This window comes from Camelus bactrianus, chromosome 23 (assembly GCF_048773025.1).
Source record: "Camelus bactrianus isolate YW-2024 breed Bactrian camel chromosome 23, ASM4877302v1, whole genome shotgun sequence".
Classification (NCBI taxonomy): Eukaryota; Metazoa; Chordata; class Mammalia; order Artiodactyla; family Camelidae; genus Camelus; species Camelus bactrianus.
Genome location: NC_133561.1, coordinates 21,298,686 through 21,312,302, shown reverse-complemented (window position 1 = coordinate 21,312,302; position 13,617 = coordinate 21,298,686). Strand labels below are relative to the sequence as shown.

Here is a 13,617-nt window from a genome sequence, read left to right as displayed (position 1 = left end):
TGCTAATGCCTTCTTCATGACTGAAACCATATTTAGGTGTCTAGTTACCTCGAAAGAGTGAAAAAGAAAGAGGAATTATATTGGAAGGGGATAGACGGGGCTTAAGAGTTGATAAAGCTGAATGGTGGGTATGTCACTGTATGTTCTATTTTTCTCTATATCTTTAAAATAGCTCAAAATAAAATAATTAATTGAATTTTTCATGTACTCACTGGACTTCTATTCAAGGGTAAGGAAGACGATATTTACCTGGCAGTGATATGGGAGCTGCCTGACGTTGTGCATGTCCTGCAAAACGGGAACCGTATTGTGCATCTGAGGACATCCAATAAAAATAGGAGCATGGTTATTCCCATCCCAGATGTGGAGTTGATAATTGAGAAAAACTTTTCTCAACATGCTAATGTAAGTTTTATTTCCTGAATTTTTTTCCTTTTTATTATGGAAAATAATAAACATATACAAAAGTAGAAAAAACAATACAATGAACTTCTATGTACTATCACCCAGCTTCAAAAATGCTCTATGCATGGCCAAATTTATTTCTCATTATTCCTACTACTTCCCACAACCACTGTCAATGGCTCAATTATTTTGAAGCGAATCCCAGACACTGTGTCACTTCATCCCTAAATATTTCAGTGTGGATCTCTAAATGATAATGACTCAAAAAATAAAAATGTGCTATTACTTTCTCAAATCTTTTCTAAAATATAATTTACAAGAAGTCCTTAATATAATCATCTCACACTCTTCAAATTGTCCAGATTTTCTCATACATTTATTTTCAGTTTATTTCAACCAGAATCCAGTCAAGCAATTTGTTACCCCTAGTTGATACATCTCTTCAATCTCTTTTAATCTATGATTATCTTTCCATTTCTCTCTTGTTTTTTTCCCTTGCAATTTATTTCTTGAAGATACTGGTACTGTAGTTTCTCATTTTCTGATTGCACCTTCAGGGTGCATTTAACTTCTTTACTTCCTTTAATCTGGTAGTTATATCAGGTGCATGAAGCTTTGACTGAAAAAAATAAGACTATAGGACATGGAGGTCACTATAGTGCCGTGTACTTCCATCAAAATTTACATAATGACTAGTTCTCTTTTTTTGGATGTCAGCAGCAGTTGATGATCAGTATCTAGGTCTATTCTTTCACTGAGTTCCCATTCTACCGTTTGGATTCATTTATTAGTTGGAATGTGTCTTTAAAGAAAAACTGTTATCAGCTATTTGGTTGCACTGAGGTACAGTTCAGATAGGAAATCAAAGTGACTGATTAACTCTTTCCTTATATTTATTAGTTTTCAAAATAAGAAATAGGTTCCCTTGCATCCTCCAAAAGTGGTTAGTGGATTTTTTGTTTGTTTGTTTAGTATCATTATCAAATCACAAATTTAAATTTTCCTTATGTGTTTCATTCTATTGCATTTGCCATTATTATTGATAAATTCTCAAATTGTCCCATCTCAAGCTAGTTGGACACTTTTCAGGCTCCTGAGTTCTTCTGACATGACTCTAGTAGTTCCAGATAGCTTCCAAGTATGATCATTTTCCAGGCTTATCTTGTACATTTCTTGCTCCAGATCTAGAATCCACCATTTCCCCAAGAAATCCTAGTTCCTTTTAGTGCAATTAACTTCATTTAATTATAAAATTAAAACAGTATTAAGAAACTACAAACTGAATTTTAGAGATGTCTATTGCCACTAGTTTTTATTGCCTTGTTTTTAGAACTTTTCAATGGATGGAGCTAGGAAAAAAATTTAAGAGAAAATACATCCTCAGTTTGTATTGATATTCCCATTCATATTTAAAATAACATGCCTTTACTGATTTTATCTCAAATGATATCTTTCTCTCTCACAGAAAATTTTTGTTTCTAATGACATCAACATAATTACTTATTTACTTTATCCTATGACCTATATATCCTATATAATACATAGGGTTTTATGTCATATTATATTGTATTATGATACATTATATTATAGAATTTAGACTACAGAGTCAGAAAAAATAAAATAACTAGCAATGTGATAGCTGAAACTATTCAAGATCTTGTTTTCTTTGTACTTTCTGTCTTTAGAGTATATAGCTCTGGAATGTGCAGTCAAATTATCATACTTTAAAATTACTTGAAATAATTCCTTGTGCCACCAATTCTTAAACAGCAAAGTTTATTTCATTTTTTTAATTCACTGCTTTTTTAAAATTTAATTTTGGGAAGCAGTGCTACCCAATGAGATATAGAATAGAGTGAAGGAAAATGCTTAAAGAAGGTGATGGGTTAGACATAACTTTGAGATACTTATAAAATTTCTAATATATATAAGCCTGAAATTTGTGGGAGGGGACTGAACTAGGCTATTAGGTTCTTAACATTGGGATGATTACTGAAACATAAGAGGACGAGATTGCCCAGAGAGAGTTAGAAAAAAGAAAAAGCAAATGGGCTGGAGGTAAATCCTAAGGATATAAACATTTAAAAGGTTGGTAGAGTAAGAGAGTACCAAGGAGAAAACAGAAAAGGAAGGATCGTATAGACACAAGCAAAACCAGGAAAGCCCAGTGCCGAGCATCTCAAGAGAGCAAGGAGCTTCAGGGGAAAGAGAGCAACTGAGAGTGACAAGAATAACAGACCTCTAACCTTATTTAGATGTTTCTAAGTCTTGCTTATGCCTTTGATATAGCACTTTAAAGCTGTACATTAATCAACACTTTGCCTGAATTGTGTTATAAGTTTCTCCAAGTCACAGATATTCTATTTGACTATTCCAAGAACCTAACATAGAATATTTCTATTCTAAGAACCTAACATAGTAGTTACCAAAAAGTACTTGAGGCAAGAAAATTGAAATATATCAAACAGCACTGGCAATAGAAAGTCCTTAGTGATATTGAGAAAAATACTTTCATAGAGTGGCATGGTGCAGAAGCCAGACGATGGGTGAAAGGAAGGTAAGTATGTTAAAACAGCTAATATAGAATATTCTTTCAAGAAGTTAGAAGAAATATTCTTTCAAGAAGTTCGAGAAAGCTGGGAAGGTAATCTAATAGTTGGTAGATTAAGGAAGAATAGGTCAAGGCTGAAGGAAGAAGAGAGTAGAGGAGAGGTATATTTTTGTTGTTTTAATAAATTCTACAAATTAAATACTTTATGCCAAAAAGAAAAAATAGGTTTTACTAAATTTCATGCTCTAGGATTTTAAATCTATCTATCTATCTATCTATCTATCTATCTATCTATCTATCTATCTATCTACATATATATGACATTTTAAGTTAGTGACAGAATAACAAACTATGCACATTGTATTTGTCCTGTGTGTATTTGTACTGTATTCATGATGGTCATGAGTCTGTTTCCTTCCTTCTTCAGAATCCTGCCATCAGTACAGAAGTGAACTGCATTGATTTATTACAAGTAGAAGGATATAACATGATAGCTGCTGGAACTTTAAATGGAGTGATCATCTTATGGAATTTTGTAACATCTACTGTCAAAGAAGTGTGAGTTGCATCATTTCCTTAAATAATATAATCGTTTCCTTAAAAAGTTGCACTGCAGAAGAGCCAGAGTAACATTCAATAATTAAAAAAATAAAAAGCAATAAATAAAAGTGATAACTCTGTCAAGGGAGGCTTTTCCTGGAGGTTATGTTCATGAGGAGACTATGTTCTAAGTGTCTAAATCCCAGAATGATATGAATAAAGTGAACCTTAGAGGCTTGCATTCCCAAGTGCTTTTACCTTTACTCTTCTCACTCTACTATGTGCTTTCCATGTGTGATCTTGTCCAAATTCATAACCTTAACAAATACTTAAAGTATATAATAACTTAAAACAATAATTTCCTCAGATCTTCAAACACACATATCCTGCTAGCAATTACCATCTGGATTACCAACAAGACCCTTAAAGTCCCACATGCTCAAAACTTCTTCCCAACCTACCCCCACCCCGCAACAAACACCTCTTTCTGTATTCCCAGTGAAACCTCTATCTAGTCAGTCACTAAAGTCAAATGGTGAGACACATTCTAGATGAGTTATCCTTCTCATTCACCACCCCAACACATCCAATTTACTACAGGCCAGTACCAACAAGGGCATGACATATACAGTTCTGCATCTCAACCAGTGAGATTTTCTCTGTTCCACAAACTTTACCCTCCCCCTGCAATCCATTTCTAAATGTACTTACTATTGGTTATAAAGGAAATAATGCAACATTGTATGATTTGCTATGGATAGATCATAAATAATCTTTCCCCAGTTGTATAATCGGGCTCTAACCAAGGGCCTTGTGTGAACACCCTATGTCAAAGGAGTTTGTAAAACTGTACTCTGAGGTACAAGATGGCCAAGAACCTCAATGATGAATTAAAAATAAACTCAAGACTATCTAAGCATCTGGGGGAAGGAAAGAGGAGAGAAGAGAGTCAGAGACGACAAGGGGGAGAAAAAAGAAAATGCAAAAGAAATCTTTGCTTGTCTACAAGTCTCTTACACTCTACTGGTCTACCTGGACTCCATGCCCCTTTCCAGTCTATATCTGAGTCTTTGCTTTTCACCACATTTTAGGAGGAAATATTTCTCCCTTTTGGGGACTCTGGGTGTATTTTCCTTTGAACCTTTAGTTGAAGTAGCTGTTTTTGCAGACCCCTGCTCTGTACCTCAACCAGGTTCTCCTGGGCCCTGTCCCTAGAATTCTTGTCATCCTTGCTCCTTCTCTTCAACCCCTGCCTTTAGGCTTTTCTCACAGACTGTATACTTGTCATTTTATTCCTAAATCAATATACATTGCACAATTCTGCACCTTCTTATTTAAAAAAAATTAACACTGTTATTGTGGTATAATTCCTGTACAGTAAACCACACATATTTCAGATGTACAATTTGATGAATTTTGATAGATGTATACACCTATGAAACCACCACCACAGTCAGGATAGCTAACATTTCCAACACTCCTCAAGAGTGCACCTTCTTATTAATTCAATTCTCACACTGTTAAGTGTCAGCTTGTGTATGACTCACTACTTAGGGAAAGCAGATAGACTAAAAAGGCAAAGATCATAGTCCTAATGTCACAGCTTAAAAGGAGGGGGGTGGGCAGCTCTCCTGAGACTATTCCCAATTCAAAGGTGGAGATACTTCTTGTGGAAGTGCTAGGCATTTTGCCAAGGGATGCACGCAAACCCAACACCCAACTGAAGAAAAATAACTGATTATAATGGGTCATACACAGTGTCCTCTTCCCATAAAAAGATGATTCTATAAAAACAATTGATTTAGAATCACTGGAGCATTTTTTCAAAACATATAATTTAACACAAAACTGTCTAAGGTAATTTAGGTCTGGCTCTAAAGCTGAAGATGGTTTCCATATTCATGGTGGAGGCCATTTCTTCCTCTACCTCAAACTTTATCTAAGTTCCCTTCACCAGTTCGGAGAAATAGCCCTTCTTTTTCTTCTCTTTTAGTTCAAAGCCCCATGCTTTTTGGGGGCATGAACTGGAAACTGTTGATGCTAATGAATAAGCACTTCACCATTCAGTTCACCTGCAGAGCAGAAGTATGTAAAAAATTTGAGTTCAACACAAACTCAAGCTCACAGCTTCTGAGCTTGGTTCACTCCCCAGGAGATTCTTCATCACTCATCATCCAAATTAGCAGAGGCAATTTCCACTAAAGGAAAAAAAAAAAAAGCTACAAGGTCTATTGGCTGTAAGGAATGTCAAGTGTGGCTTTTAAAGCCAGCCATGAAGTGCCAGGGCAGGTGGTGAGGGACCATCACTCTGCTTCCAGGAAACTGCCTAGGAAGATGTATGGTTCTTGGGAATCTGGGTCAATGGGAGACTTGAACAGCAAGAATAGTGTAATCACTGAATTACTTGCTTTTCTTTTCCACTTAAAAATAAGCTGCTTGAGGGCAGTAACTGTATTTTATTCAAATTTGTCACCCCACTTATTTAAAAAGTGGAATTCCATTCTTTAAACTGTATGAAACTTCCAGGCAGTCATATAAGCTCACTCTCTGAACTACAGGTTGGAAAACTAGACCAACTTACTAAGTTAAAAGACTTCTAAACACTAAAGATCATGTCGTTATATAGAGCCTTGTTAAGGAAAATTATGTTCAAATGCTATACCTCTGGATTTTCTCTCCATATTTAACAATAACCATCAACATTTCAGGAGTTGATTGGCTCTGCATGAGATACACAATATGATATAAGTAATGTAAGTCACCGCATTTGTACATTTTTATCACGTAAATGTATGCTTATTTCCAGGTACAGACCTGAAGATTGCTTCACTGTGGACCGTGACTTGGATCCTAAACGCTTTAGAATTAATGACATACTGTTCCTCTTTCGTAAACCTGAATGTGCAAGGTAACTCAGTACTTAACGGATCAAGAAATAATGCCTGGGATTTATGTAGATGATATAAAAAGGGTCCTCATCTCAGCATTTAGGAAGGTACAATAGAGGGGAGATATAGGTGGGCTGACTACTTGGCTTTAGCTCTCTTCCCTGTTACTGTTTTTGTAGGTGGATAGTCCCCAGGGCGATCAATTTGCTGTTTGGGGATCTAATGCCCCTTACCATATCAGCCCCACAGCTCCCTTTACAACAGTGTCAGAGATGGAAAATGCTCACTTGACCACACTTGCAGACCACACTCTGAGCACTGATACAAAACAGAAAAAAAGGTTTATAGGGCAAATATGAAAGACTCTATGACAGCGGGTTTCATATGATGTCTACTGTAACTGAGCAATCTTCATCCATTTCTGAGAGAGCAGGAGATTTTTTTTTTTTAATTTTTAAGAAAAGGTATTTTTCCTATTTACATTTGCTGGAGAGCTCTGATTTTCAGGCAATAGGCAATGGTAAACACATCTCTGGGGAGACATCAGTTTCTGTACTAGCATATCATCATCCAGAATATAATACCACTCCTTCTCCTTGACGAAAATGTGTTCTTATTCTACGAATGTTCTGTATATATCTGCGCCAGAATCCTAAGTCAGTTTTCAGCCCATTCCAGCAGAAATGGAAACTGCAGAACAGAAGTTACCAGGTTTTCCAGGGCCCCCATTGCCACCCTGCTCTCCACCATTTCAGTATCAGAGCCTCTGGGACTAAATCTAGCCTTAACGGTGGGACAGGGCAGATTTTTGTTTCCCACACTCAGACAGTACCCACAGTATCCACAGATGATGAAAGAAGTAATCAACTGAAACTGAAAAGAGGAGCGCACCCTCTGAGTATGACAAAATATCTCAACTTTTCCTCCTTGCGCTTCCCCCCCTTGCCTTGTAGGAGATCAAGTCAGGATTCCATATGTTCTTCATCCCAATGTGATTCTAGCAAAGGTCCACAGAGTAGCAAGGTAAGCAAGAAATAGGGAGAATATGTCTTCCTGTCATACCCAATGTTGGTCCAAAAATAGTGATTTGTTGCAATTGAGCCCCTCCCTTGTATATATGCAAACACTTTTTTGTTTCCACTAAAAAGCAATGTCTAAACTGTTTTCATCCTTTTTTCCAATTTTCAAGGTTTTCATATCTGAAAATAATCATAAATAAAATCAATTACACATGCTACTTTTACGTTCAAAATAGTCATTTTAGACTATATCTTTGCTTAAAAAGTATTACACACATTACACAGAGGGAAGAGACAGCACGTAATTACAACACATAATGTAATGCAGTGGTTTTCAAACTGTGTTCTCAGTTCTAATTTCATATATTTTTACACATTTCGTTTCTAGTTAGGATTTTGTTTGAAGGAAAGTTTTCACTACAAAAATTATTTTGAAAGCACTAGCATGGTGGAAAGAATAAACTTGTAAGAATGTAAGTGTTGGACAGGCTTGTACTTGAATCCAAACACTCATTTATTATCTGACTAGCTTTAGAGATACCACTTACTCTCTAAGTTTCTGTTTCTTCATCAGTAAAAAGGGGCTAATAAAGCCTAACTGGCATTGTTGTCAATGGAATCAGAGACAACATGCACCAAGAACACAATATGCACCAGGCATTTAATTACTCTCGTTACTACGCTACACTCGGCAAGTGCTGTGTTACAGATATCTATTTATGAACATAAAAATCTTTGCAATGCATTTTTCAAAGAATTAATTAAAAATAAATTTAAAACTAATATAATTAGAAATGTAAATTTAGCTATCTGAAAAAAAATCTACTCATTTATATCTCATTTCCTTACAATGTCATACAAATACTTTCTCTTTTTCTCCCCTAATTCAGGGAAGCAAACAGAGCATACATGACAATGAGGTTAAAGGTCAGTATGAAATCTCCTCTCTTCCTTATAATAACATAATTTATTTGCAATAGGGAGTTTAGGTGATCGAATACCTGTAATTAGCATGTATCCTTTTTGTGACTAAATGTGGAGGTGCCGTAGGATTCAGTAGTCTAAGAAGTAGAATTTCCATTATGATGATGCCTTTTTAACTACTAACTCTAGATTTTAAAAATCCAAAATACTACTTAGCTTCTTAGTCTCTAGCCCGTTTCCCTAAAACTTATACTAGATTCATAAGCCATTTTGTAACGTGTAAGACTTACACTGGGTGTTTATCTAGGTTTAGCTGTTACTCACGGTATAGTGGCTTTAGCAATGGAACCCAAAATAAGCTCTTCTATTTCTTCCAGTGATATGGGATCCATTTGTTAATGGTTTTTTGTTCTCTGCCCTGATTGAAGTTTTCTGGCATTAAAAAAAAATCTAGGGAAAAGAATGTGTTTTTCCCCCCTGTTTTCCTATCTGCCTCCACTTTTACATTCTATAAAATTTGAAATTTCAAGTACTACAAACAATGGTAACATTAATTTTCCAATAGGTGTGCAAACAGATGTCATGGGAGGACAGCAACAGCCAGTGGATAAAAAACATCTTGGAGGCACCAATTTAACAGACACTCAGCCACCTATCCTTGTCACTGCACATGAAGACGGACACCTCCGCCTGTGGACTATGGAGGTGATAGGCCTGTTATTTACCTGTAATAGCAAAGAATGGGAAAGATAAAAAGGACTATTGAATAAATCTTATCCTTCTAAGGTTCCATATAGCATCTGATTCTAGTATTGTTCAACTGTCAAGACAAATTTCTGGTTTTGAAGCCTGTTCTGTGAAAATACTACTCAAAATTGTAATAGGTCAGTTTTGTAATCAAAAGATCAAATCATCAAAATGGCTACGTCAACCAATGTATTTCAAATTTTTCTTTACATTGGGCTATGAATCATGCCACTATATATTTCATTGGATGTTTAAATATTAGATAATATTAATGATGTATTATAGTGGAAGAATATATGAATATTGAAATGTTAACTATATATAAATTTTTAGTTATCCAAACTATTGGAAGACAGCGCGGGTGGGTATAGCTCAGTGGTACAGCATGTGTGCTTAGCATGCATGAGGTCCTGGGTTCAATCCCCAGTCCCTCCATTAAAAAAAAAAAAAAGTACCACAAACTATTGGAAGACGTTATTACATTGTGCTGAGTGTCCTTACACATTTTACTTCAAGTTGAAAAAATAACTTTCATTTACTGAAAGATTTTAGATGATTTGGGGAGGAAAATGGGACAGGGTTTGAACTGGGAAGACAGAAATGACAGAAGGAGGGATCTTGAGTAGACTGATGATGATGATGACCGTGAAATTCTTAGAGAGGGAAGGTAGAGTGGTACCACTTGTAAGGCTCCTTCCTAGAGGGAAATCCAGAAAACAGCGAGTTTTGTATACAGATAGTGAGATCCAACAACACAGAACAGCATAGCTGTCTGCTGGATAAAACCTCTAAGGTTATCAGTTGATCCTTGCTTATGAGTAAGAAACTCTTGGTTTGAAAATACTACAAAATATTGTAATAATAATTTTCCCTGAAGTGGTCCTGATACTGGAGCAGTGTCTTTTTTTCCTGATAGATAAAAGTGTGAGAACAATAGGAAAAGAAAAGATTATATCCGACTAAATCTCAGGAAACAAGCAGCAGGTTCAAATTCCTTCTTCCCAAGCTTGGATGTTTATTCTCCAAGTGGAGCAATGAATATGAAAACCCTTCCCAGTGCTGACTTACACTAAACACTGAAAAACAATCTGCCAAATTTGACTCTCTTGCTTTGTCTTATCTTGCACCAATATTCAAAAATAGGTATTTCTGAAAAGGCAAACACAATATTCTTGCTCAAAGTAAGTGAGGTACACTTAGACCTGAAAAGAATATTTAAAAGGAGAATATGTCACTGGAAAAGGGACCTGAGGAACTGCATGAAAAGAGTCATGGGAATGACAGAAAACAACCCCCAGGTATAGAGGTGATCTGCCATCATCAGACTCCAGATGCTTATAATCAATAGTTGTCTCCACCTTTATGAATATTTAATTTCAAGGAAATAAGTCCCTATAGACAGTTTCAAATCATTTTTACTACAAAGAAGAGAATCATGTTTCAAGTAATAGACATAATTCTTTAGATAAATTATTTACAGAGAAACTCAACTCCAATTAAATATTTAATATAGAATTTATTATACTTTATACAGGGAAGACTACTGAAAGATTTTCTACCTTTCACAAAACACGCTGCTGTTTCTCTGACATCGCTGTATACTGATTCATGCGCCAGAATACTACTGACTGGCAATGTGGGTAAGTCATTACTCTTATGTCGTTGGCCACAGGTATCTTAGTAACCTACATGATATAAAAATGAATATAGGAAAATACGTAACATTTATTGAGACAAAAGGAAGACTAAGAGGGATGTGCAAACTCCCAAATAGAAAAATGAATGAACATCAGGAGAACCTCTTTCATTCCTAGCTCTTTATTTAGAGTAAGACATTCTACTTCTGCCATCTTTAATTTGAGTATAGGACTACCCACCCCTTACCTCACATATTGGGAAGAATGTAAAGTTTTCACTTTTATCTTAAAAGGGTTATGTTGAATTAATCTTCATTATTAAAGGGAGTAGTGGCATGAATTAGAGAAGAAAGAGATTATTTTTTCTCAATAGGGAACTTGTATTTATTGGTTTTTTTTTTTTGAAAGATGGTACTGTTTTATTCTCTCCTGCAATCTCTTTTTTTTCAGTTTTATTAGGTAGAATTATTACAATTTGACTGCACATACACATTATATTATATATAAATACATATATACAGTATACTGCATATTTTTTTAGTTTACATGTATGTACTGATCATTGTTTCTAAAAACAGATTAGAGCTTTAACTTTTTTTTTTAAGTTTAACATTTTTTATTGAGTTATAGTCATTTTACAATATTGTGTCAAATTCCAGTATAGAGCACAATTTTTCAGTTATACATGAATATACATACATACATTCATTGTCACATTCTCTTTCGCTATGAGCCACCACAAGATCCTGTGTATATTTCCCTGTGCTACGCAGTACAATCTTGTTTATCTATTCTACATTTTGAAATCCCAGTCTGTCCCTTCCCACCCCCCGTCCCCCATACAGTTGGTCTTAATTCTTTCATGTGACATAATTCTTTTTTTAATATTCCTTTCTATTTCCTTTCTTCTGTCTTTTGAATTAAGCCTAAATTTCCTTTTCTTCTCCCCAGTACTTTGAAAGATTATGTATATGTGTAAATGCACATGCATATGTAAACACAGTTTTTAATTTTACTAGTGTTTACCTTTAAGTTTTTCAAAAAGTAGTTAACCAGTTTATTAGAAATTAGGCTGAAACCTCATCCTTCCAGTTAAACAGAAAGCTTAGCCTACTACCTTTCTCTTTTTTCCGAAACCACCCCTTCACTTATCGTTTAGTAATGTAATCTTGAGATTACAGGTACTGCTATTACATTTATATCTAAATTTTATACCTCCTCTTTAAGAATTTTTTTTTTCATTTCAAAAGTTATTTTACAAAAGTCACAACAAACTATTTTGTATCAAAAATTGAGTCTTCTGGAGATTATAGAAAATAATTGTCTATGTTTGTATTCAGTATTACCAGTAGATTTATAACAGATTTTTAAAGTTATCTTTATTTAAATAAACTTATTTACAAAACAGAAACAAACTCACAGACATAGAAAACAAACTTAGTTACCAAAGGGGCAAAGGGGGAAGGAGGGATAAATCAGGAGTTTGGGATTAGCAGACACAAACTACTATATTTGTAGATACTGACAGGCATATGTAGAATAGATAAACAAGATTATACTGCATAACACAGGGAAATATATACAAGATCTTGTGGAAGCTGACAGCAAAAAAAGAATGCGACAATGAATATATGTATGTTCATGTATAACTGAAAACTTGTGCTCTACACTGGAGATCGACATAACATTGTAAAATGACTACAACTCAATAAAAAAAAAGTAAAAAAAAAATAGATAAACAAGGTCCTATTGTACAGCACAGGCAACTATGTTCAATATCTTGTAATAAATTATAATGGAAAAAATCTGAAAACAGAATATATATATATATATATAAAATATAACATATATATATAAAACGGAAACACTTTGCTGTACACCAGAAACTATCACAACATTTTAAATGAACTATACTTCAATCAATCAATCAATCAATCAATCGTTACCTTTATTTTATCTGCCTTATTACTCACCACCAGCCCTTTTGTACTCTGATACTCTTATTCTTGAATTCTTATTTTTATTTATCTGTCAGTCTCCATAGTTTCACCAATATTGTTTCTGGTTACAGCAGAATAGAGAAATCTAAGATCAGGCAAATTTTTTCTTCTTTTTAAAAGTAGCTTGTATATTTTTGCACTAACTTTACCCTCTATGTGGTAAGTCTTTTCTAACAAAACACATGGTTTCTCAGATTCTGTTTTATTTACCATTGTAAATGCCTGAAGCAAAACAGTTTGGCAGTCTGGGTAGTATTTACTTAGACAGCAAAATATCTAATGAAAGATTTCAATGTTTAAATTTTATACAGAAGGGCATGTTATCCTTTGCAGCATTAGTTCCTTCCTGGATCCCCCTCATGATGAAAAGGTAAGAACTGTAGTTTTAGCTTAATTAATGAACCAACACATTATTTATGGAGCATTTCTTTGTGCTAGATACCACAAAAGTCAGAAATACAGGACAAGACTGCCTACTCTCAAATCATATTTAATACTATTGAAACTTAACCTATATGACAAATCACAATGGTCTCCTGGAGAAAAGAGGGGATGAGTGAGTAAGCCAGCCACTGGTCACTCTGCGTCTACTTCATATTTTGACTTACTTGTTAGAATCTATGTAGAAACACACAGCTTAAAAGAATTCATACACCATCCAGTCCTCCACAGTCATTTTCTGTGTCTTATACCACTTAATAGAATAAGGTTCCATTACCTTTCCTGAAAGTTCAACCTAGTGTCCTGCCATTATTCTTCTCAAGAAACTTTTCCTCCCCTGTAGTCTAATCCTCCTTGCAGTTAAACATATGTTATTTTACTTTTAGTGTTAATGCAATGTAAATGTCACCATCCTTATTTGGTAACCATTTAAATATGCACTTCTTGTGTGTATGTGGATATACA

The 13,617-nt window shown here is 34.8% G+C and overlaps 1 protein-coding gene and 1 long non-coding RNA gene across 2 annotated transcripts in view; one reads left to right on the top strand and one right to left on the bottom strand.

Annotated features, from left to right (window-relative positions):
- The window catches only part of LOC141574764 (uncharacterized), a 54,055-nt gene that overhangs the window by 25,921 nt on the left and 14,517 nt on the right, over positions 1-13,617 (bottom strand). The window contains exon 3 of the long non-coding RNA XR_012501847.1: positions 250-315. This is a non-coding gene — a long non-coding RNA (uncharacterized LOC141574764). The remainder of the gene's footprint in view (positions 1-249; positions 316-13,617) is intronic.
- WDR64 (WD repeat domain 64) overlaps positions 1-13,617 on the top strand; it is a 60,268-nt gene that overhangs the window by 32,224 nt on the left and 14,427 nt on the right. The window contains exons 15-22 of the mRNA XM_010973441.3: positions 229-405; positions 3,384-3,514; positions 6,303-6,404; positions 7,338-7,407; positions 8,294-8,330; positions 8,893-9,032; positions 10,609-10,714; positions 13,023-13,081. Of these exons, the coding sequence (XP_010971743.2) occupies positions 229-405; positions 3,384-3,514; positions 6,303-6,404; positions 7,338-7,407; positions 8,294-8,330; positions 8,893-9,032; positions 10,609-10,714; positions 13,023-13,081 (822 nt within the window). The remainder of the gene's footprint in view (positions 1-228; positions 406-3,383; positions 3,515-6,302; positions 6,405-7,337; positions 7,408-8,293; positions 8,331-8,892; positions 9,033-10,608; positions 10,715-13,022; positions 13,082-13,617) is intronic.